Source organism: Rhineura floridana, chromosome 13, assembly GCF_030035675.1.
Source record: "Rhineura floridana isolate rRhiFlo1 chromosome 13, rRhiFlo1.hap2, whole genome shotgun sequence".
Lineage (NCBI taxonomy): Eukaryota > Metazoa > Chordata > Lepidosauria > Squamata > Rhineuridae > Rhineura > Rhineura floridana.
In genome coordinates this window covers 21,548,294-21,572,603 of record NC_084492.1, presented here as the reverse complement: position 1 = coordinate 21,572,603, position 24,310 = coordinate 21,548,294, and the positions used below count along the sequence as shown (strand labels likewise).

General features: G+C 42.2%; 2 protein-coding genes across 9 annotated transcripts in view; one reads left to right on the top strand and one right to left on the bottom strand.

The window, feature by feature from the left end:
- The window catches only part of CARMIL2 (capping protein regulator and myosin 1 linker 2), a 94,908-nt gene extending 76,482 nt beyond the window's left edge, over positions 1 to 18,426 (top strand). For all 3 annotated transcript variants that reach the window (XM_061594478.1, XM_061594476.1, XM_061594477.1), the window contains 9 exons: positions 6,433 to 6,536; positions 7,134 to 7,539; positions 10,246 to 10,365; positions 11,214 to 11,250; positions 13,251 to 13,322; positions 14,454 to 14,804; positions 15,208 to 15,315; positions 16,812 to 16,916; positions 17,450 to 18,426. In XM_061594478.1, coding sequence (XP_061450462.1) covers positions 6,433 to 6,536; positions 7,134 to 7,539; positions 10,246 to 10,365; positions 11,214 to 11,250; positions 13,251 to 13,322; positions 14,454 to 14,804; positions 15,208 to 15,315; positions 16,812 to 16,916; positions 17,450 to 17,619 — 1,473 coding nt within the window. In that variant the 3' untranslated portion in view covers positions 17,620 to 18,426. The remainder of the gene's footprint in view (positions 1 to 6,432; positions 6,537 to 7,133; positions 7,540 to 10,245; positions 10,366 to 11,213; positions 11,251 to 13,250; positions 13,323 to 14,453; positions 14,805 to 15,207; positions 15,316 to 16,811; positions 16,917 to 17,449) is intronic.
- Positions 18,427 to 21,578: 3,152 nt separating this feature from the next.
- LOC133369312 (uncharacterized) overlaps positions 21,579 to 24,310 on the bottom strand; it is a 52,682-nt gene continuing 49,950 nt past the window's right edge. For 4 of the 6 annotated variants that reach the window (XM_061594484.1, XM_061594480.1, XM_061594483.1 and 1 more), the window contains exons 13-16: positions 24,214 to 24,291; positions 22,473 to 23,260; positions 21,993 to 22,072; positions 21,579 to 21,712 (exon numbers count right to left, since the gene is read on the bottom strand). In XM_061594484.1, the coding sequence (XP_061450468.1) occupies positions 21,652 to 21,712; positions 21,993 to 22,072; positions 22,473 to 23,260; positions 24,214 to 24,291 (1,007 nt within the window). In that variant the 3' untranslated portion in view covers positions 21,579 to 21,651. The remainder of the gene's footprint in view (positions 21,713 to 21,992; positions 22,073 to 22,472; positions 23,261 to 24,213; positions 24,292 to 24,310) is intronic. The other 2 variants (XM_061594479.1, XM_061594485.1) reach the window with 2 other exon arrangements.

Below are 24,310 nucleotides of genomic sequence, written 5' to 3'. Positions count from 1 at the left end.
GCTTGCTGCTTAAAGCTGCATCCCAATTGTGAATAGGCCCCTGGACAAAGGGTAGAGACACACTTACTGTTCTGCAGTTCCAGTGCGTCTCCAGCTCTCCTTTCTGAAAACGGGGGCACATGACACTAGTCAAACCCTGTACCTTTACTGTAAAGCCTAGTGAGATCAGCTCGAGTGTGTGTTTTTTTAAAAAAAATCCAGCTTCAAACTGATTTCGCAACTGATCAGCAGATCAACCCATTGCCCCTCCAGGTGTAGCTTGACTAGTGAGCTCACAGCCAAACTCTACTGCACCTTTTGATTGCTGCCCTGTCATAAGGGAGGGGTTTTGTTTGGAACTTTGCTTTTGAGTCCTTGTGTTCGTTGCACCCTACCATGTGCATGTAGAATAGTGGCGCTGAAAATGTAGCGGCTTTGCTGTTTTTGTGTGGTTTACCACATGCCCAGTGTGTGGTGTGTGTACAGTAGGGATGGAAAGATCTATCTGTTTTGGTTCTCTCAGTTTCTCATTTTTCCAATGTTAAATTCATTTCTCTACATTTCTACAGTAACGTCTAGGCTCAATTACTGTAATGCGCTCTATGTTGGGCTGCCCTTGAGGTTGGTCCGGAGGCTTCAGCTGGTGCAAAATGCGGTGGCGAGACTGCTCACTGGGACCGGGTATCGCCGACATGTCACCCCACTGCTGGAAGAATAGCACAGGCTACCCATTTGCTACCGGGCCAAGTTCAAGGTTCTAGTCTTAGTGTACAAAGCCTACACTAGGCTTAGTGTACAAAGCCTACCAGGATACCTGAAAGACCATCTTATCCCTTATTTACCCAGTCAATCACTGCGCTCTACAAGTGAGGGCCTCCTGCAGATACCATCTTATCAGGTCTGTTCCGCACAACATTGGAAACGGAGCTTTAGTGTGGCGGAACCTACCCTGTAGAATTCCTTCCCCTTAAATATTAGACAGGCGCCATCTCTGTTATCTTTTTGGTGCCTATTGAAGACCTTCCTCTTTCAACAAGCCTTTTAAGTGGTCCTCTGCTGGGGTGCAGAACTTAGCCGTTGCCTGATGATGGTGACTCTGAATATAGCTGATGACTGTGAGATGCTGGGAGCAAGCAACAGAGGATGACTAGTCCATAGTGCTCTGTTTTGAGCTACTCGGGGCACTGGTCACTATTGGAAAAGAGTGTGGGGCTAGATGGACCCTTTATTTGATCCATCAGAGGCAATTCTTATGTTCTTGATCTGGATGTGCTTGGAAACACTCTGAGAAACCAAAAGCCTAATGCACATCGTCATGTGCACATTTTTGCCCACTTAACCCAAATAATCCTAGAGATGTAGTGCTTGGATTCAGAAACAGAAGAGGAGAAGGAAATTGCTGGTTTGCACCCAGATCCAGATCCAGTGCAGCTTACCTGGGAGCAATACCAGCAGCGAGGAAGTAAGTTTGATGATGACATAGCTGGTGGGGTTGTTGATGGTTTCCTCAATGAAAGCTATTTATTAATGGAAACAGTTTGTGAGAATTGTCTGCTGCTAAGAGTGGATGTTAACTGGACTCCATTGTACTGAGCATAGGATGTTTGATTTGCGGTAATCTGTTACAATAGGTTGTAATTACTTACTGAATTTTCAGCAGTAGGTAAGGGGAAATCAGAATTAAATGTAAAAAGGAAAAAAGTATAGACTGGCATTTTTAGGGCAATGTTGTGAGAATGCTGTGAAAATCTTGTATGCATGAGTAGCACAGATTCCACAATATATTCCCATCTAGAAACACCCTAGCATTCTAGTTCTCAGGAGTCCTCCAACATTAAATAGGTGTTAAGCTTGTTAAATCTCCAACAAAAACTCACCAGTGCAGCCAGTGTTCACTTGCATGTGTTAATTCCCTAAAATGTATGCAGAATTAAAATTGCCCAGCATTAAAATAGAATTTAAAAATAAACTGTCTCAAAATCCAACAGCCTCATTAGGCTAACCAGTCAGATGGCAACCCTATATGGACCACAATGTGTTGGGTAATTTCAGGAGGATCAAATTGGCATTTAACTTTGGGAAACAGCCAAAGCTTCCTGTGTGGTGCATTTTTTAAAATTTTGTTACAGCTAATATGTGTTGTCAATAAAGCTCATTGCATCCTCTTCAAGACACATATTGGGGTGCCTAATGACAGAGAGCTTTACCCTGGTTCTTCTGCCAGGACCAGTCACACTTATACATGTGTGTAGTGCACACAGAGCTTTTATCTTTATGCTCTCACCTGATGTACTCTGAAGTATAGTTGGTATTCTGCTTCCTGTGCTACTCAGGTTACTAATGTTCAGATGTACCTTGTGCAGGAAACATGACTACTATTTTCTTTTCTGCCCTGAGATATAAGGAATTTTATAGGAGGCTGTTTGAAAGGAGCATGATGGATATACTCTCTGTGCTGAAGAATATTCTGCCCTTCAGCTTTATTAATTCCCATTTCCATGAATGACAACAACACAGCAGGGGACCTCTGTTTTTCTGAGACCCACCCTACTGTCTAGCTTGATTACTGTTAACCCAGCCTTACGTTGCATTCTATGCCAAGTTCTCTGTTGCTTAGATTGAGCTAGCACTGTAACTATTTTCCCTGGAATAGGCACAGGAAAGTGTAGGATGGCTTTAGCTAGTGTTGGTGGTGGTACCATGTTATCTGCTTGCATCCTTCACTCCCCACTTTTCTTAGCTTGATTATTATCTGCATTGTTTCCTGCAACCACCATTTGGCTGGCTAGGCAACTGCTCGTGAGAAGCTGATGCCATATAGCGCTGCCTGCTAGTATTGTACCCATTCAAATACAGAGGCCTCCTCATTTATCATTTGCTATGTAGTTTCCACTTCTTGTTCTCCTGCTAGAATGATTAGAATGGTCACTTTTAGTATTTATGCCAGACTCCGTACTTCTGAAAGATGTTCTTGATATCTATTTCCATCTTCTGCACTAAAATCCCATTTACATTAATGAAACATAAACATGTTGCAACTAATTTGTCTTACTGGCTGTGATGGGACTTGAGCATGACTAACATTCTCTGAAGTTGGGCTCATGGATTTAGGGGATGAGTTATGGGTTTTCTAATGGGAAACTGGGAGAAATGGCGGGATATAAATCTAATAAATAATAATAATAAAATATGGAGTCCAATTTGCCATATGTGGCTTTTTATCAATTGTTTAGTTTTTCTAATAGCTTACGGGTCAAACAGATAGACATTTATTTACTTATGAGACCCACCAATGGAATATCATTTGTTCAGGAACTACCTGCCAGTTCCACCCCTTGACCAAACATAGGAGCTTTATTGTGTGTTTCATAAATTGTTTCCAGCATTCACTACCAACAAACTGGCAAAGCACCAGGAAAGATTCCACAATCCCTCAGCCTCCTCATTTGGGAATCACTCCATCTATTGTCAATATGAGTTGTGTGAATCTATGGAGCTGAATGAGATTGATTGTTAAAGCACAAGCCCAGCACACCTCTTATATCATTTACTGTGCTACTGCTGAACTCATTTCTGGCAGCTTTACAAAGCCATAGTAAATGTGTACTGAGTAGTAAGTTGAGACCTGTCATGACAAGGCAGCATTAAAATACCTTGCTTATACAGTTTTACTGTATTTTCTTCATGTCTAAAAGAAACTTACTGGTATAGCTGGAGTAAAATAATATTGCTGTTACTCAGAAACTGGTGGAGAGGTGCTAAGCTTCAGTGTCATCGGTTAAGGAAAGGGTGCTGTCCAATTTTGAGCTAATCAAGCCCATGTCAGACAGGGCTCCTACTTGTTCACCAGCCATTCTCTGGCTTCCTGTCTTTTCCTGTCTTTTGAAATCAAACTGAATTCGCTTCTTAGCAAGAATCCTGTGTTTGCCACCAAATGCCTAGTTGCAGTCTAAATGTCTACCTGACTCTGGGAACTAGTGTTGGGATTGGTTAAAGCCAGGGATATAATAAAGTTACTAGCCTTCTCCTACCCCAAGTCTCATGACTTTGAACATTTTTGTAGTTTTGATTATTAGTTTTGATAATACTTGCTTGGCTTTGCAGTCAGTATCTTACTATGTGAATTTAGCTAGTGCTCTGTATAGTACAAATAAAGAAAGCAAGTCTCCTGTGCCTGCCTTAGCAATCAACATCTAGATAGGATGTGTTTAAGAAATGCATATATATTTTCTTTATTTTTCTCCAAATGTATAGTTTTTGTTAAATGTGTCTTGAAAACAATTTTATTTGCCTTTTTACATTCAATCTAGCCATTCATTCTGACTTCATGCACTGTGTTTGGCCTTTATTACTGGTATACCAAACAACCATGGTCTAGAAGGTTAGAGGAGTCTAGGGTGAAGACACAAGGACCCTGCTTTAACCCAGAAAGAGACATTGCTTAGGAGTTTCCCACCATGCCCACACACCCTTTGGTAATGGTGATACTAAGAATTAAGACCTCCATTACACACAAATTAATTAGTCCACTGTATTGCAATATTTCCATGCTTGGAAGGTCAAGCATGATCAAGACTGTAAACTGGCCTTTCTAAGGTTAGCCAGCCAGTACAGTGCCCAAAGCAGAGAGCACAATATTCATCTTCTGATACGTTTGCTACAGCTGAGTCATGCTTGGATATGAGCTAAGGGTGAATGTAAATCCTAGAGTTAAATACTTGAGCACCAGGCTGGCTGACTTCTGTTTAAAAGAAAGGTTGCAAATTAATTATATTAAAACAAAAGTGATAGTGTTCGCCAAAAAGCACACCAACTATAAATGGTCAGTTGGTGGACACCATAACAAACAATGTCAAGAGTTTAAGTACCTGGGAGTCTATTTCTCAGAAAATCTTTCCTGGAAATGACCAAAATAATTGCCCTAAGGTCCAGTGGAGCCATTCTTAAATTTTGCCGCACTATAGGCGGCAATCTGATTGATCCAGCATTAAAAATCTTGCAAAGTAAAATTCTCCCACAGATTTTGTATGGGGCGGCAGTTTGGGGATGGGAGGATACCCAAGTGAGGACTTTAGAGGTAATCCAAAACAACTTTATTAAAAGACTCCTGTCCCTACTGGCTGGCACTCCTGCCGCCCTGCTCCGTTCAGAAGTCGACCTCCTTTCAATTAAAGCTCGAGTCCATGTTGCCCTAGTAAGTTTTTGGAAATTACTGATAGCCGCCCATTCCAAAACAATAGTTAAGGCATGTTTGGAACCGGCTAAAGCAGATAATTATTGGTCTGGCAGAAAGAAAGTGTTTTCCACCTATACCACATTTCTCCACAGAAGTCTAAGACCCTAAACTCAAGATCCAAGCTATGTGATACATTCTTCCAATATAGCGCCAGTTTAGACAGGCTAGCTATTAATAATTTTAGATTTACTCCATGGTATAGGCTCTATAAAGTAGACAATCACAAAGCTTCCTATTTGACCCATCCGCTTCCATTAAAATTTAGACAGGCCTTCACTGCATTGCGATTCCAAACTATGCCAAATGCTGTCATCGATGGCCGCTACACCCAAACGCCATGGTGTGAGCGTGTTTGTATCTGTGGTTCCAAGGAAACTGAGGATTTACCCCATTATCTCCTACTCTGTCTTTTGTGTTCTCACCCCCGGGATAAGTTTTTGAGGACCCTGTTGGCTAACCCGCTCTTAACAACTCTCGATCAAAAAATCTTTTACCTTATGTCCGATTTAGACCCTTCAATAACATACAGTCTCTCTTTTCGCTCTGGTAGCACGGAAAATACGTGCTAGAGTTGCCTCTGACCTGGGGACTGATTGCTGAGGGGATGGTTCCCTATGAATATTTTATTCCTATTGTAATAGATCGTATAAGTCTTTTTCTTTTTTAAAAAAATGTTTTAATATTTTATCAAATTTTAATTGTATCTGCCTAATGGTTGTAGACGTTTGCAGATGCTTGTTATGCAATGGCCTATGGCCATGCAATAAACTGAATAAACTGAACTACTACTTGAGCACCAGTTTATTTTGTGGAGGAGCCAAATCCTAAAGAAAAATATCAGAGATTATCCAGAAGGAGGCAAGAATGATAGAAAGACATCTGCCACGAGCAAGAGAGAGTGCCTCCTCATTGCACGTATTTGTTGTGTAACATTGCAGAGGTACTAACAATAGTGCTAGGATTTCTGTGCCCTGGTCATATTCATGAGACGGTGTTATATTTCCAAAGTTTAAGTTAAGGGTTCTCTTGGCCTAAAAGTATCTTAACGCTTCAATGGCTGGCCAGGCAAACAGTTTATTCCTACCCACTGAATGTGCAGTGTACATGATGAGAACAGAGCAAAGAGCCTGTATGGTGGCGGAGGATTATTTTCCAATTTCATACTTCCATTTCTTGTTTCTCCTGCCTGTTGCTCTGACTTTGGCACTTCCTCCTAGGCACAGCCGCCTGTGCGTGAGAATGATGAAGACAGAAGCATCGCCAGGCTGGATGAAGGGCTAGATGAGTTCTTCACAAAGAAGGTGATTCACGAGCATTCACCGTAAGTAAAGACTTTGCCTCAGCCTGGCAGTTACCAACCAACAATAATTGGATATTGGGGCAGGGGCCATGTCTACATTTCTTGGAACATGGGGAAGCAATCAAGGAGGCAAACAATAATAATGGCAAAGGCCCTTTAAAACTGACAATGATGAATGCTTAATGAACATTTGCTAACAATTTTCACAGTAGCCACACTTACCAGGTAAAAGCATTGGATTATGTTGCTTGAAGAATAGTCATTGCTGACATGGACCACAAATGATATTTCCCAACTTGGAGTGAAAATGCAGTGCTATCTGAGGGCCCAATGCCGAGCAGCTTCCATTGGTACTATTGCTTTGGCAGTTACCTTCCTGTGATTTTCAGGTTTTTATGTTGGGGAACATTCAAAATTGGTATTCCCAACCTTTGTCAGTCTCTGTATCAGAGGCAGTTCTTCCTTCACGTAATGCATTGAGTGTACTGTAGGCATGTTTGTACCAAGGGCGTCCATCCACAAAGATTTACTGGGATTCTGAGCGGTCACTCCACCTAAAGTTTAGTGTTGACTGCAACTCAAGTAATGCTGCCGTTCTTCTTTACTGTCTGGTTGCAGGCCTATTTCATTGGAAACCTCCCCAGCAGCAACCACACCAACACCTTCTGGCTCTCGGACCTTCAAAAAGAAAATAGGACACTTCTTTGCCTTCAAGAAGCCAAAGTCAAGCCGGGGTTCCAGGCCAGAGAAAGAGCCTGAGGGTAGTCCCTCAGCAGCAAGAGGCAGGAAGCTGATGCTTAGTGACATTTTAAGGGCTCCCAGCAAAGCCAGTGAATCGACGAAAGCGCTAAGCAAGTCCGAGGAAGGAGGGCTGGCTGTAGAGAGCAGAGGCTACCTGGAGCAAAGCCAAACTCCAGACAGTGCTCGAAGGGCCAGGTCGAAATACTCCAGGGAGGGAAAGTCCCAGTCCCTGATACTCCTGTCAGGAGAGGATGAAGAGGGTCTTGGTGTGAGACATGAAAAGGTAAGTCTTTTCTGTCTAGTGTGTGGCTCAATATTTGTAGTTTTATATATTCCTTTTTTTTCTTTTTGGTAAGCGTCATGCTTACAAAAGGGGGAGCTCTGGTGACAGTAGGTGGGGTTGGCGAGCAAAGCAAGCAGGGGTGGCAGCCCTGTGTATGTGTGTATATATGCATACACTTCTTTCCATCATGGAACTGCAGACTTCATACATGAAGTTCCCAGACAGTTTCCTATCAATGTGCTGACCAGACCCAGACCTCCTTAATTTCAAGGAAACTGCTACATTATGCCCCATGACAACTGAGTTTTGCCTCTGGGCTTTTGAAAGTCAGGAATGTGAACATTCAGTTTAGTCTTAAGATGGAAGATGGTAAGTCCTATGGTAGAGGTGACTGGCCAGGCCCTTCTGTTAGAGATATAAAGAACATAGTTTACGCCCCAATCCCCAACAAAACTGGGCATAAGCCAAGCATGCCGTTTTCTGTGGTTCTACTTGCACATCAACTGTCAATATGTTTTCAAAGGTTGTATTTTGATGGACACAAGCTTCTAGTTGTGTTCATGTGTGAAGCAAGTCAAGTGTCCTGTAGTTGTTGACTGCTTCAAGGTATGGGAGATATGATACAGTACTGTTGTTGTTATGTGCCTTCAAGTCAATTACAACTTATGGTGACCCTATGAATCAGCGACCTCCAATAGCATCTGTTGTGAACCACCCTGTTCAGATCTTGTAAGTTCAGGTGTCTTGCTTCCTTTATGGAATCAATCCATCTCTTGTTTGGCCTTCCTCTTTTTCTTCTCCCTTCTGTTTTTCCCAGCATTATTGTCTTTTCTAGAAAATCATGTCTTCTCATGATGTGTCCAAAGTATGATAACCTTAGTTTCATCACTTTAGCTTCTAGTAATAGTTCTGGTTTAATTTGTTCTAACACCCAATTATTTGTCTTTTTCTCAGTCCATGGTATACGTAAAGCTCTCCTCCAACACCACATTTCAAATGAGTTGATTTTTCTCTTATTCACTTTCACATCAATACAAAGAGATCGGGAATACCATGGTCTGAATGATCCTGACTTTGGTGCTCAATGATACATCTTTGCATTTGAGGACCTTTTTTAGTTCTCTCATAGCTGCCCTCCCCACTCCTAGCCTTCTACTGATTTCTCAACTATTGTTTCCATTTTGGTTAATGACTGTGCCAAGGTATTGATAATCCTTGACAAGTTCAATGTCCTCGTTGTCAGCTTTAAAGTTACATAAATCTTCTGTTGTCATTACTTTAGTCTTATGTTCAGCTGTAGTCCTGCTTTTGTGCTTTCCTCTTTAACTTTCATCAGCATTCATTTCAAATCATTACTGGTTTCTACTAGTAGTATATCACCTGCATATCTTACATGATTGATATTTCTCCCTCCAATTTTCACACCACCTTCATCTTGGTCCAATCCCACTTTCCATATGATCTGTGTATAGATTAAACAAATAGGGTGATAAAATACACCTGTCTCACACTCTTTCCAATTGGGAACCAATCGGTTTCTCCATATTCTTTCCTTACAGTAGCCTCTTGTCTAGAGCAGCCTTTTCCAACCAGTGTGCCTCCAGATGTTGTTGGACCACAACTCCCATCAGCCTCAGCCAGCATTGCCAATGGGAAAGGCTGATCTAGAGTATAGGTTGCACATCAGGACAATTAGATGCTGTGACACCCCCATTTATTTCAAAGCATTTCATAGTTTTTCATGATCTACACAATCAAAGGCTTTGCTGTAATCTATAAAGCACAGGGTGATTTCCTTCTGAAATTCCTTGGTCTGTTCCATTATCCAACGTATGTTTGCGATATGATCTCTGGTGCCTCTTCCCTTTCTAAATCCAGCTTGGACATCTGGCATTTCTTGCTCCATATATGGTAAGAGCCTTTGTTGTAGAATCTTGAGCATTACTTTACTTGCATGGGATATTAAGGAAATAGTTCGATAATCACTGCATTACCTGGGATCCCCTTTCTTTGGAATTGGGATGTATATTGAACACTTCCGGTCTGTGGGCCATTGTTTAGTTTTCCATATTTGTTGACAAATTTGGACAGATTCAGTCTCAGTAGCTTGTAGCAACTCTATTGGTATGCCATCTGTTCCTGGTGATTTGTTTCTTCCAAGTATTTTAAGAGCAGCTTTCATCTCACATTCTAACATTTCTGGTTCTTCATCATACGGTTCCTCCATGAATGAATCTGTCATCCTTGCATCTCTTTTATGTACAGTATAGATTTTGTCTATCTTGTCTCCCCTGCCTGCTGAATCCTGATGAAACAGAAGACTGTCAAAAAGTAGTGACATGTGTTCCTTGTTGTTGTAGCAATGATTGCTCTGGGGATGGAAAGATGAATCTGGCAGAAATTTCAGCTGTGGGGGTGGAATGGCACTTGATACGCTATTCCCAACTATTGGGCTGTCTGGGTGAGAGTGCAGAGCAGATGGTGGTTTGTGAAAGGAGGTACCTTGAATAGGCTAGCTTGCCTGTCCATCCTGGCAGTGTCCCAGATAGATGTCCCCAGAAAGGATCCCCAGCTCACATAAAGTTTCAGGATAAGCAGCACAGTCATGCTAGGATGCACACCCTAGCTAGACAAAACTACCAGTCTGTGCTGCTGAAGTAGTGAGTTGCACTGCAGCCCAGATTTGTCATATGTTTTGCCCTACAGAAGAGGCCCTTTGAGAGGAGTGATGGTGAACTGCCCAGCTCCTTCGAACAACGTGTTCATGTCATGCTGCATCGGATTGGTGTCACTAAGGTGTTATCCTCTGAAGGCAAAAAGAAGCAGGTGAGAGACTGTGCTGGTTTTGGTGATGGGTCTTTCAGAAGTAGTTACAGTGATAATTCAAAGCAAGCAATTGCTGAATTGCCCTGGACAGACAGTGATTCCCATAAGGGAAATGTGGAAGTGTAATGACAGTTGGGAGCTGGACTCTGCTGCTGAGCTGGTGGGTTTTTTTTCTTTTGTCTGCTTTGATTAGTTTGATTTCAAGCAAACCACTGTACGAATCTTACTTGCAGCCCATCTTTGTCTTAAACTGAAAAATAGCCAAGGCTGTAATCCCATATACACATATCTGGGAATGTGCCTCACTGAACACAGTAGAACTTACTTCTAAGTAAACATGGGATTGTGCCATTGAAGTGGGAGTCTGTACCTTACAATATCAACAAACATGAGTCTCTGTGGAATGAACTGCACATCCCCAATGATCTGCTATATTTTGCTTGATGACTTTGCTCATGCACATTAGTGTCTCTTCAGTTACGAGGGTTGCTGGATAAAATTGGCAAAAAGTCAGCTGGTGTTGCCTTTGAATTCATTCCAGTTCCAAGATACAGTTCAATCCCTAGTCTCTGAATAGACACTGTGGTGAAGGTAATGGGATATTCCATTGTCGAAGGGAAAGATATTATTAAAACATCTCTGAAGACAGCTGAGTAGTAGCACCCTTCTTCATACATCCAGTGGCCTGTCCCAACAGCATCCTAATTCCTGCGTCAGCCCAGCTGAGATCTCCATTTCGTGCCAAGTTGCTTGATTTCCTTCTCCTTGCCTTCCTTTTGAAGAAACTCTAGAAATACTGTTTTCGAGAAAGGATCCTTTCCTCAGTTTTTCTTTGCATTCTTTTGCAGAGCAAAGATGGGGAGATTAAGAAAGCTGGTTCTGATGGTGAGTAGCAGTTTACCCTACTTCTCCCTTGTTCCTTCCCTAGTATTCACTGTGTTATAACTTGAGCAATTATATCTAAATTTTTCTCCCTGTCCTTCCTGTGGGATAGAAAAAAATATTTCAAATTTCTAGATGCTTCAATCAAATGTTTAGCATTAGTCCAGAGCTGAAGGGTGGGGAATCCAACCCTGAAATCCAAAAGACTATATGGTGCTCCCAAGGACTTGCACACACTTAGTACCTCCATCATGACATCACATCAGAACCCTACTTTTGAAACTCCCTTACCTCGTAAGCAGGTTGTTGTACGACATGGATAGCTGCAATGTGAAACTCGGCATGTGGAATTAAGGAGCACACAAAAAAAGGCTCTGGAAATTTATCCAGTTTGATAGCAAGCACTTCAATGAGCTGGTAGTTTAGAATCAGAAGCACAGAGAACACTCCCAGCTTCTGCCTACAAATGTGTACTGAGCATGGATGACATCTACTGGGCTTGAAGGGAAAACAACACAATATATTCCCAAGAAAATACAGAACTAATGCCCATGGCATTTCACCACCCACTCATCACTTGTTTTCTTTGTTAAAGGAAAACTAACAATACTGCTGGTTTGTTTTGCAGTTTTTTGCAACTTCTTTGGTAATGTGCTGTCAGCAAACCTTAGAAAATCTGAGGAAGGCTAGCTACATAAGAACATAAGAAGAGCCTGCTGGCTCAGGCCAGTGGCCCATCTAGTCCAGCATCCTGTTCTCACAGTGGCCAACCAGGTGCCTGGGGGAAGCCCGCAAGCAGGACCCGAGTGCAAGAACACTCTCCCCTCCTGAGGCTTCCGGCAACTGGTTTTCAGAAGCATGCTGCCTCTGACTAGGGTGGCAGAGCACAGCCATCACGGCTAGTAGCCATTGATAGCCCTGTCCTCCATGAATTTGTCTAATCTTCTTTTAAAGCCGTCCAAGCTGGTGGCCATTACTGCATCTTGTGGGAGCAAATTCCATAGTTTAACTATGCGCTGAGTAAGAAGTACTTACAGCCAATGCTGTTTTCACTAATTTGGGAAGATAATAAATGACAAGTAGGAATAATCATATTGCATATTCAGAAGATGCTACACATAATGACAAATGATTTATTTACCTGCTAAGTTCTATCAGCTCAATGTTTCAAACTCTGTTTTATAATCGAATAAATAAAATAAATAATGGAATGGTTCCTATCTTCTCCAATACTAGCTCAAGGTATCTTTCAGGTGATTTCAGGAGCAAGGTGATTTCCTGCAATGTGAATAAATAGTCCAGAGCAACCCTGCTATAACTATGTGAAGGACCCAAGGCGAGAGTTTTTTGGATTTGTGAGATGTAGAGCATGACTCCCACGTCTCAGACTGGGCCAACAAGAGGACAGACAGGGAAACTAATTCTCTTGATATAATGTGTGTAGTATATCATGAGCTTGCAAGGAATGAACTGCAAGGGTGTTACAGAGATCTAGTTCTCATTGATGTGGTCAACCTGTGCATGGGCTTTATCACTTCAGACAGATGGAGTTTATGCTCTTGATATGCCACATTTTTTCCATCATGAAAGTCAAGGTGGTGTACATGGGGTTCCCAGGCTATCTGTCTTCCAGACACTGACCTCACCTAAACCTGCTTCGCTTCATCAAGGTGCCTATATCATGTGCCCTCAGACTATCCTCCATACAAAAATATTTCCTGCACATAGATGTCAAACAGAAGAGTTCTACTTTGTTTTCTCTGTGTAGGGAATGTTTTGTATGAAAAAGGATTCTGTTGTATGAGCCACCAGCTGCATTCTGAAATGATACAAACCCAGGCTCTGGTCTATCTCCTACGCAAGAACTAGGTCTAATTTTAGTTTTTACAGGCTATAGCTGTATTTTGGATAAATATATGAACTGCTTTCAGGTATAATCCATGCACCCCCCAACACACATGCTGTTTTTGGCCTGCTTCTGAATGTGGCTGTTTGATTTCTAGGGGACATTGTGGACAGTTCAGCAGAGTCTCCTCCTTGCTCCTTGAAATCACGCACACACTCAATGTCCACAGGTAGGTGTGTTTTGAGATTGGGGAGTTTCCTTGGTGTTTAAAATAGTGCTGTTTTCACTTTCCATCTTTAGCAGAGCCACTCTCTTCAGTTGTTCACATACCTGCCATGGCAACCTGCATGCAGAGCTGAGGGCCAAGCTAGACATGAGGCAATGGGGGATTTCTTCCCAAACCAACTGCTTCTAAGGAAGATTTTTGTCAGAACCACAGTAGGACGAAAAAAACAGTTAAACCCCAGCGCCTTCTATGCTCCCAGTAATTATCAGCTATTTCAGTGGCTGCTATTTAATTTTTAAAAATTCACATTAAATACAAATACACATTTAATGTCATGCCTAGTTTGGCCCTCAGTCTCATACACCACAGACCAGAGGTCATAGGGCAACCTTGTTACCCAGGCCTGGGCAGTGCATGGGGAGTAACAGTTAATTAGGTTATAGTCTCTTCATGTTAGGCTTGAGTTGCATTTGTCCTGTGCAGGCTGAGCAGACTGAGCAAAAGCACAGCTGCCTTGTGCAATGATTTTATCAGTGAGGTGAACAGAAGCTGTTTCTACCAAACAAAGCTATCTGAGAAGGTGCTGATGGGGTAGCTAAATCACACACACAAAATCACTGATTTTTTTTTAAAGGTAGTGTAAGTTCTGAATAAAACTCTGCTTTGCATTCCTCCAGGTTTTGCATGGATTAAATGCCCTTTGTGTAGCTTTTGGGGTTTATGTCAGGAAACTCAGTCTTGAAATCCTTTGCCACAGAAATCCAGTGTGATGTAGGGATTGTAACATATTAGGATTGGAGAGAAGGATATTCAAATTCCCACTCAGCCATGGCACTCACCTTGGGTCAGTTGCTTTATGTCAGCCTAACCAACTTCACACAGGCTTCTTGTGAGGATAAACTCAAGGGAGAACCATTTAAACTACCCTGAGTGACTTGAAGGAAGAACAGGATGAAAATGTAAAAAAAAAAAAAAAAAATCACGAGTCAATGGCCAAAAGGAAGATTGTAGGTAAATGCTGCGTTGGAGAGGCAGAATCATCCCAGAAGAACTGATCAAGCATGTGTGTGTGTGTGTGGGGGGGGTTATGGGAAATGCTGCCCCCACCTGATAGCATATGGTGCTGTGTTGCAGATCCCTCCGTGCGAATAGGTCCTGCTGATGCTGCTGGCAGAACAGGTACAGAGTCAAGTGGTGGATCCAACGAGAGGAGACTCTCCTGGAAAGCTCTTGGGAAGCAACTGAATGCAGAGCTCAAGGGCAAGTGTTCAGAACTCAGCTCTTCCCCAAGAAGAGCTTTTGCCATACAAGAGCCAGCCAGCCCCAGAGAGCAGAAAGTGAAAGAAAGTTGGAGCAGCAGTTTACCCAGGATTGGAAGAAGCACAGCAGGCCCTCTTCCTGTCAGGAGGACCAGCAATGCTGGAGAAGGACAGGCATTTGCTGAAACACAGAACTCATATGCTGAAGTAAACATGATTGCTGGAGGTATGTTCAGTAGATACTGGTCCAGGTGGGGCTACAGTATTGAAATCCCGCTCCCCAAATCTTGCTGCTTGCTTCTCTGCCAACCTCCCTCATGTCCACAGGGGCCAGAGCATGGTGAAGAAAGTTTTCTTTATTGTTGTAGAACTCAATTTGGAACAAAAGAGAAGGGAAATGTAATTTGGCTGCCTCTGTAAGCTTGATTTTCTAGGAATATTGTGTGGGATGTAGCTAGTTAATCCAAAGTTTGTAGCTCACCAGTGATGTGTGTAAAAATCCAGGGCAAGGGACTGGCAAAGGCAGGGCTATCAGCAAAGTCCAGCTTCTGTGTGGCTGCGATGAGGTTTCCATTGCAATTTGTCAAGGCCTGCTTGAATACCATGTAACCCTATCCTCTACCTTTCAGACAATCAACTCAAACCCAAACCTCGTCTGAAGCCTGTGACAAACCGGAGGGCCATGTCTGTTCACGAAGAACAGCTCAGGGATCAGACCTGTGCAGCAGAGCTGCATCGTAAGTAAATACTTGGAACACAATATTCTCGCAGGGTGTAAATCATGTTCTACCCAAAGGAATTTACTGCCAAGGTGGATCTTGCAAGAAGCGAAAACACTGTCTCCATACATCTGGGGTGCTTGTCAGATAATCCCCTTCTCCAAGATGCTGTCTTTCCTTTTGGATTTTGTTAACAAGGAACAGTTGCCAGAATGTTAGACCAGTCTTGCCTTATCCTCTGCTAAGTGCTCACTCAGCAAAACTAGCCCTCATTATTGTGGCCTGTTTAGTAGTGAAAGTGAGCAGGATGAAGTCATATACAAAGTTCCAATGTTAGGCTTAGTGGTGGTGTGGGAGTCTATAAGACACAATCTTTAAGAGTTCAAGAAGAAAAAAAAATCAAGTTTGGGCAGTGTTCTCAGAATGCTGTCAGCAGAGGGCAAGGCTTACTTTTTTGAGAGAGGTATTGGGCACAGGTGTGTATAGGCTACCAGTATCCTGCTCTGCTCCTTAAGGCTAAGACTGTGAGATAGGCTGTTGTTGGCCAGCAGATATATATAAAATGTTGCTTTATAAAATGCTTGCAAAAGGAGTATGAGCTAGTGCATCAAGTCTAATAGTACCTGTAAAGATTTCCCCCCTATTTGAACCCCTAGACTTGCTTCAAACTGCCATCCTTTCTATTTGTGAGGTAGAATGTCATTAGAGTGACTATTAACTTCCAACTAGTATCCCATCATGAATGAGGAGCAGGGGGAATGGGAAGAAAGAAAAGGCAAGTCATGTAGGCAACAGATAAGTTGAGGGTGTTTGAGGAATCTACAACAGTCTGAAAGCTGATAAAAAGAAAGGGAAGCAGAGAAGATAGCACAGACATAAAAGACCAAATAGCTTTTTTTATGAAAAAGAAAAAAAAATCAAAAAGGTTTTCAACTAATTTTAAATACCATCTTAGTAGGTAATGTGTTGCTAATGTCAGAGTTGTGATACAAAGAAACCACCAAGCCTCTGTGTAAGATGTGAATGTAAGCAGGTTTTAGAAGAAATATTAAGGAAGTCATAGCTTAAATGGCCATCTGAGCTGCCACTAGCCATATATCTTGATACTGCCAAAATGGGAGTTCAATCTTTTTATTTAGGAGAACCCATGATCACAGCAGTCTTATTACAATCTGAAATGACAAGCAATAGGATAGTCAATTAAAATATCCCTGGAACCAAGGAATTGAACTCTGAAGGCCAGTGTCTGATCGCTGTGCTCATCTGCCGGTCTTTAACTGCTGCTATGTACCCACAGCTTTAGTCCATTTCCCGAGGCTAGAAATGGAGATCATTGCCAAGAGCTCTAGAACAGAACAGCATCTGCTGGAGCACTGTGTTCAGTGATACTTGAATATTATACACAATGTACTGAATGACATTTTACAGAATTGCCAGCCTTATTTTATCTCTCAACTACAGCAGGCCTTTTTCTCAATTTTGTTCAAATTTCACCTGATTTTTATTCCCTGAAGATACGAAAATCCCGCTTTGTCTGCAGCGCTCCCCAATCGTGAAATGGAAGATTAAGCCTAAGTCCTTGTTGGAGCCTGAGGCATCTGCACTATCTGATTCTCCAGGTAAAAAAGAGAGTATGCTGTCTGTCTTTCCATAGAGACAAGTTCAATTACTTTTCTATGAAAACTTCCCGGGTTGGTTACAAAGTCGTCTTCTGTTGACTGAGGCATAGTTGTTACAATCATACAATAATGACAGAAAAGGGTCAGTAATTCCACCACCCCCTCCACTGAGAGCACTTGCTTTTTGGACAGTAGTATCTAGCAAATTGTTGGTGCTACATTAAGTATATGTTCTGCATTCAAATTTACCAAATCTCACTTTTTTCTAGCTTTGTGTTCCAGCATGTACTAGTCATGCTGGCTAATTATTACCACTAGTATTAGAGGCAGTTGCTGAGGAACACAACTAAGGTTACTATCACTTTCATGTCCTGCTTGTGGCTTCCTGGTTGGCCTCTGTGGAAAGAGAGAGACGAGACTAAATGAGCCTTCGGTCTGTTCCAGCTGTGATCCTGTTACATTCTTAGGGTGAAGTCCAAAGAAGACCACTGGTATTTATTATGCTGAAAGAATGGTTGTGGGTTCTCTTGTAGGCACTCCATCCCAAGAAAGGAACGTGCTAGCCACAGAATCCAAGCCAAGAGCAGAAATGGAAGAAGAGTTGCAACAAGCTTTGGAACAAACTCTAGAGAATGCACAAAATATAGCCCTAGACCAAAGAACTGCTGTGCCACTCTCCAAGTCACCCACACAAGAGCACTGAGTCAGTAGTTGGTGCTTCTGCATGGCGATAGCTCACAAATGAGCACAGTATGAAAGCTTACAATTTGAAGCAGCAGAACAGCCATCTGAGAAGGTGCAAGCAATTCAGCACATGGCCAAGCAAGCCCCATCATGGTGCCTGGTTGGTAGAGCTGGTATTTCCAGTGGGATCAAGTGGTGTCAAAACTCTTGCACGTTTGGGTTGTCCCCTTTTCATCTTTCACCCTTGTATACTCTCATGTAAGTGCCAGGTGTTCTAATGGCTCACATGGGAAAAGCCAAATGCTGAATTTGAAGGAAACCAGCTATTTCCAGCAGCAGTTGTATAGTTGGAAGCTGGTGCCGATGCAAAAATGTATAGTGCCAGAAACTAAGAACCACCAGCAGGAAGGTGGGCAGGGGGCTATTTTACATACACTAAACTTGCCTGCCTTTTATTGTACTTTTCAGGAATGTGGGGCTTGAACAGCTTTGGGGTTTGTAGAAAAGACTAAAAGTAGGGGATAAACCAGTGCCACAAAGCCAGGCTGGCCTGTCTCACATTGACAATCTTACTCCTTCCTTTACCTTTCATAATTTCTGTTCCTAAGCTTCTACTTTGTTTTGCCACATCCCTTCATAGCCTAAGTACTACCTAGGAACAAAACCTCAATTCTAGGCAAAGATCCACTGGCACCAGTGAGGTGTTTGGCATGAGTAAGGCAGAAGGGGAGAGTGTGACTTGGCAGCTTTCAGCAAGTTATAACTATTAATGAAGTCTCAGCTCCTCTGTTCTACAATTAAATGAGGATGATAATTCAAATCAGAATTTGTTCCTGTCTCATTTATTGTATTACGGCTGTTGTCTTTACTTCATATCTACACGATCCAGTAGTGCCTTGCTATTGCAAGAGGGGTGGGAGAAAAGAGAAGATGCTTAAGTATTATAGAAAAATATGAGCTGGGGGTGTTTATGCACAGCTCAGTGCTTCTGTTTAGATCTACTGTACGATGATTAATCATTGCCTCTTAAGATGAGTAGATAGGATTTTTTTCAAACTCCATCTTAAAGGGAAAAGCTTACCCTAACTCATTTGCTTTAAGGTGCAGATAGGGATGCTGCTGGGATTACAACTCCCATCTTCCCTGACCCTTGGCCATGCTGCCTTGAGCCAATGGGAATTTCAGTCCACCAACATTTGGGGTGGGACAAGACACAGGCTCCCCATTCTGCAGCTGCTCAGAAGAGTTCACAACACAGGTCACTACAAGTGTTAAAAAAGTTCCCTGCACACAAAGCACATGTGTGAATGTGAGTGAGAGGGTGAATACACATACCTTTTGCAGACTGAGAACCTATGACTAAGTGCAGCTACACTTAGATTCAGTCATTGTACATAATAATCTTAAGAGTCTGACTACACCAAAGTGCTTTGGGTTTAGGAGATTCAAGGAGCAAGAAGCACAGTAGGTAACTGTGGCACTCACGGTTCTCCCCCCACCCTCCACTTAAAGATTAAAAGGGATACGTGTAGCTGCAGCCTGAGCACAAGGTTCCCTAACAGTACCTCTTTGTCTTGCCACCAGTACAGTTCAACACATGGAAACCTGTTTTTGTACTCAGATCAAGAACAATCCGGCACAAGAATAAAACTGCTAGACTCCTATAGACACTCAGAGGGGAAATTAGCTCTTATGTATCATTCTTGAGTATCTACCATCCATTACCAGGTGACTATTGCACAAATAGCTGGTTCTCTTTACCATGAAGGTCAAGGCTTGTTTTTAGTAACAGAAGCAAAGAATTTTATTTTAGTTTAACTTTCAATCCATATTTGAGTTCTTGTGCTAAACTTTGGAAAGGGGACACACACATTTTCTATGAGAACTGTGTTTTCTTCTAATTGGTTTTCATTTCCAAAACATTTTATCAAGCATGTAAGGTCTATGAAACATTTTGTAATTAAATGAAATGGGGAAATGATCGAAACAAATAAAGACCTAAGGTATCTAATTTGATTCAAAACTGATGTTAGAACCAGGTATTCCTCACAGTAGATATTCCAGTAGGCTGTTACTTCATGGATATTTACAAATGCCTCACATTAAACATTATCTACATAAGCCTTAAAGCAGTGATGAAGAAAACACAACTGTCATAGATAGAATACTAAAGAATGTCCCCCCCAAGGATTTCAGGAACATGTTACTTGAAGTATTAAGACCACCTAAAACAAACATCAGAAGCAGGAAACTTGCTAGTGAGACAGCTGGATCTCTGGATGGCAAGGGAGTCAAAAGTGTGCTAAAGGAGAAAAAGGATATTGCAGAGAAGATGAAAAAATGATGTCCATCTGTCTTTCACTATGAAAGATATAGGGCACATCTCTGTGCCTGAATTTTCTCAGGGAGTCTGAGAACTGAGGCAATAGTGTTGACAAGAAGGCCTAGGCCTTACTGTATCTTGCCCCCAACATCAGCCTCAGCACCTGGTGTTGGGGGGCTGGGGAGAGGATACAAGGAGAATCTAGGAATTTACAGGCCAGCTAGCTTAACATCTGTTCTAGGAAAATTGGTGGAAAGCATGATTAAAGATAGAATTACCAAACATATAGAAGAACAAACCTTGCTGAAGAAACAGCATGGCTTCCGCAAAGATAAGTCCTGTCTGTCCAACCTTTCAGAGTCCTTTTAGAGAGTGAATGGAGATAGACAAGCACGTGAGTAGGGGCAGATCCAGCCAACGTTGTATACTTAAGACTTTCAAAAAGTTTTTGATAAAGTCCCTCACCAAATACTCCTGAGTAGCTTTGCAGTCATAGGATAAGAAGATAGTCCCTTATGGATCAATAATTGGTTAAAAAACAACAGGAAGTACAGAGTAAGAATAAATGGAGAGTTCTCATAATGGAGGGGTGTAAAAAGTGGGTTCCCCAAGGATCAGTACTGGGACCTGTGCTTTTCAACTTATTCATAAATGGGAAAGAGTTCTTGGGATCATGATGGATCACTTCATGAACATGCTGGTCTCACGTGTAACAGCTGTGAAAAAGGTAAAATCCATGTTTGGGATAATTGGAAAAGGGATTAAAGTAAAAATGCATTATACAAATCTGATACAAACATACTGGGAGTATTTTATCCAGTTCTGGTTGCTGCACCTCAAAAAGGATATTGTGTAGCTGGAAAAGATTCAGCAAAAGACAGCTACCTGATAATGGGACTAGAGAAAGTCCCCTTTGAGTAAAGATTAAAACATATGTGGCTTTTTAATTTTTTTTCCCAAAGGAGGGGGACATCATAGATAAAATTAGGCATGGTGCTAAGAAAGCAGAAAAAAAATCTCCCTCTCCAACACTAGAACACAAGACCATCCAGTGAAGATGAATGTTGGAAGAATCAGGTCAGACAAAAAGAAATACTTATATATAAACTGAAATTTGCTACCACAAGACATAGTAACGGCCACCAACTTGGATGGCTGTAAAGGCATTTAAGCTAATTCACAGACAATAAGACTATCAATGGCTACTAGCCACGTTGGCTGTGTACTTCCTCTATTATCAGAGATGGTATGCCTCTGAATACCAGTTGCTGGGGAGCACAAGTGGGAAAAATGCTGTTGCACTCTTTTGTTGCTTGTGGGCTTCCCAGAGACACCCAATTAGACTATTGTGAAAACAAGACATTGGTCCAAATGGGCCTTTGGTCTGAACCAACAGAGCTGCTCTTGTGTTCGTACAGAACAAAATTAAGTGTGTAGACAGCTTACATTTTGATCATGGTACCAGAACGGCATCCACTACAACGTTGTTTACCATTGCATTGTTACTCTGCTATCCCCCAAAGAAGCAGCTGACATATCCCTTTGTGACAAAGTCACAGCAGCCTCTGCTTTAGGACCTACCACACCTGTGAAGTCAGTCCTTTCCTTAAATAAACTGAATAGTCATCTTCAGAAATTAATTTTAATATGTAAAGAACAAATCATTTTAATATGGCAAAAGTGACTTGAAAAATCCAACCTGAGATGAATAAGCAACTTCAGCAAAGACTACTGCTTCTGTGTGCTGCTGAAAACCCATCGTGCCCATTCTAGCAATGCTCTTGAGATCCTGTAAATAAAAAAAACAGAAAACGATGTGAAAATAGGTCCACAGGGTGGTGGAAAAGCAGGTCATTTTTGCCTGCTGTCACATGCATGCAAAAGAAGAATAAGTCATTTGCAAAATCTTATGGAAGGCAGTAGTCAGGGAAGGATTTCTTCAACTTCTGCCTTTCTCTGGTTGCTGCTCTCCAACAGCAGCAGGTACAGTCCCTTTGGATTCTAGACAGAGCAACCCTTCTGTCTCCCCCAACCCACTTCAAGTTCTACTAGCTTGGAAAGACACTAACCTTGTAGAGCGCACTTGGGAGCAGAGTTCAGATGTTGGTGGAGGATATGTAATATGAAAAGGGGCTCCTGCCACACACTCCTGAAGGAAGGGAGAGAGACTTCTGAGTTTGAAGTCAGGTTTTGTACCTTGTTCTGTCTTTTCACGTTTACAGTCTAGCTCTTCCCCAAATTGCCCTCCCCAGGGAGGATGGGAAGAAGATAAAGGAAGGTGAGAGATGAGGACTGTAAGCCAAAGGGGCACCTCAGCTTGTGAGGAAAAGAGTCATTCATGTTGCACTGAGTGAACATAAAACTCCTTTGTTCTGTCTGTTGGCAGAATCAAACACACCTGCAAAACTGGGGGGAGAGGGCACAAAACAGAGACCTGGCTTTCCCAAGTAAGTGTTAAGAGAGCCCCTCTTCTCATTATAACCCTGGCCATAAAGCACAGCTTCAAAGAGTTTTACCATCATTGTTGTTCACTCAGATCACAGACTTACCCGCTGCTGCACTCCAAGCTGTTCTTCTGGTCTTCTAAGGATGACTACTGTGGCTCCCTGCTCCTTCCCTTTTTTGCCTTGGGCCGATACCAGATGTTGTTGGACTTGCAGCTCCTCGATCCGGCTTTTTTTGGGCTTACTCATAGCTACCTTTTCTAGCTTACTGGATTCTAGAAAGGCCACAGCAGAATGCTGCCCTAGAGCTTTCAAACTGGTACACCCAGGATCAGAAAAAGTCTCCTCCTCATCTGGAACCTTCTGTTTCCTTTTAGCTGAAACACATTTCATGTCTTTATCCAGGAATTTCTCCCCAGCTTCTCTCACAACCACCTTATCCCTCTGCAAATGGGCCAGATGGTCTTCCTCCATATTCACCTCCATATTTTCAGACAAGGGCCCAAGAGAGGGGTCTCTTCTAACTGGAGGATAGACAGGAGAGAGAAGGCACATACTAGTTTGGGAATGTGAATTCCTCAGTGGCTGGCCACAGGAAATGGTTTCATCAGTATCTGGATTTTTGCTGACATGATGTGCAGTGTTCAATGCAACAGTGCTGGATTCCCGATTCACAGATTTCTTGAGAGATGTATTGTTGTGCAAAGAAAGCAGTGATGAGGAAACCATCTCTATTGGCTCACCCTGGCCAGAACTACAGTGAGACATATGAGCATGAGGCTCCAGCAAATCTGGAGTGCAGCTGTTGGAGCATGGAATCTCTTCTTCCTCAGCTGTATGAGCCAAGAACACATGCTGTGGGGGGGGAAAGCTGTGTGGTGTACTGGATGTGCCTGCCAAAGCAAAAAACCAAAACCACATAACTACTGTTAAGGTACACAAGAAAGCAAGGCAAACAGCAGTACCTGAAGCAGGCTACTCTGAACCACAAGAAACAAAGTCTGATCCATATAAAAGATTCACTGCTATCTGCAAAGATAACTAATAAGGTGGGTAATTTTGCCGTTTTCCCTCAAGGGGCAGTGGTTTGGCACGTGAACTTCATTCATAAAGAGATTTTTACTGACAAGGTGCTAATGTGTGCTCCAAATAGGACTTGACAAAAGGACAACTATTATATAATTTGTTAGCTCCACTTTAGGTAGATTTTAGGTATCTAGTCAGTAACCAATTTTGCAATTGTTTTCGTAACACTGACATCCTGTTTAAGCTAAGGGCCAAAATAAATGTGATGAGAGTTAGAGAGAGTGTGAGAGAGAGTGTGAGAGAGAGTGTGAGTGAGTGAGTGAGTGAGAGAGAGAGAGAGAGAGAGAGAGAGAGAGAGAGTGAGAGAGAGTGTGAGAGAGAGAGAGAGAGTATTTAGAGGGCTCAAATTCTGATGGAGTAACAGCATTGGGGGGGGGTAACCATTCCCTGCCTATGCCATTTTCTCAATCAAAAGGCCCCCTTCCCAGTTGCTATTAGCCCCGCTGGACAAAAAAAGATATAATCACGAGGCTAATAGCAGCTTTAAAGAGGGATGAAATGAATCAGAATAACTTTTAGCAACCTGTAAAATCCTATCACAGTGTTTCTTTAATAAATCAAAACATTATTAAAAAGTTATCTTTTCATATCATTTGTATTTGATATCTTCAATAACATTCTGACTTTCCTTTATGTTGAAAATTCCAATCAGTTCTAATGAGCAAGGGCAAAAGAAATATCCCCTGGTGCAAATACCTAGCCCACTGAGAAAAACACCACATCTGTCCACAGGCAGTAGGATAACACCACCAATACTCACCACTGGAAGTGGACAAAGTCATTCCTGGAAATATGTCCCAAGGGTTTTCTAAGGAACCATCCAGACTTTCAGATTCCGCTGCCAAAATCAATAGTGT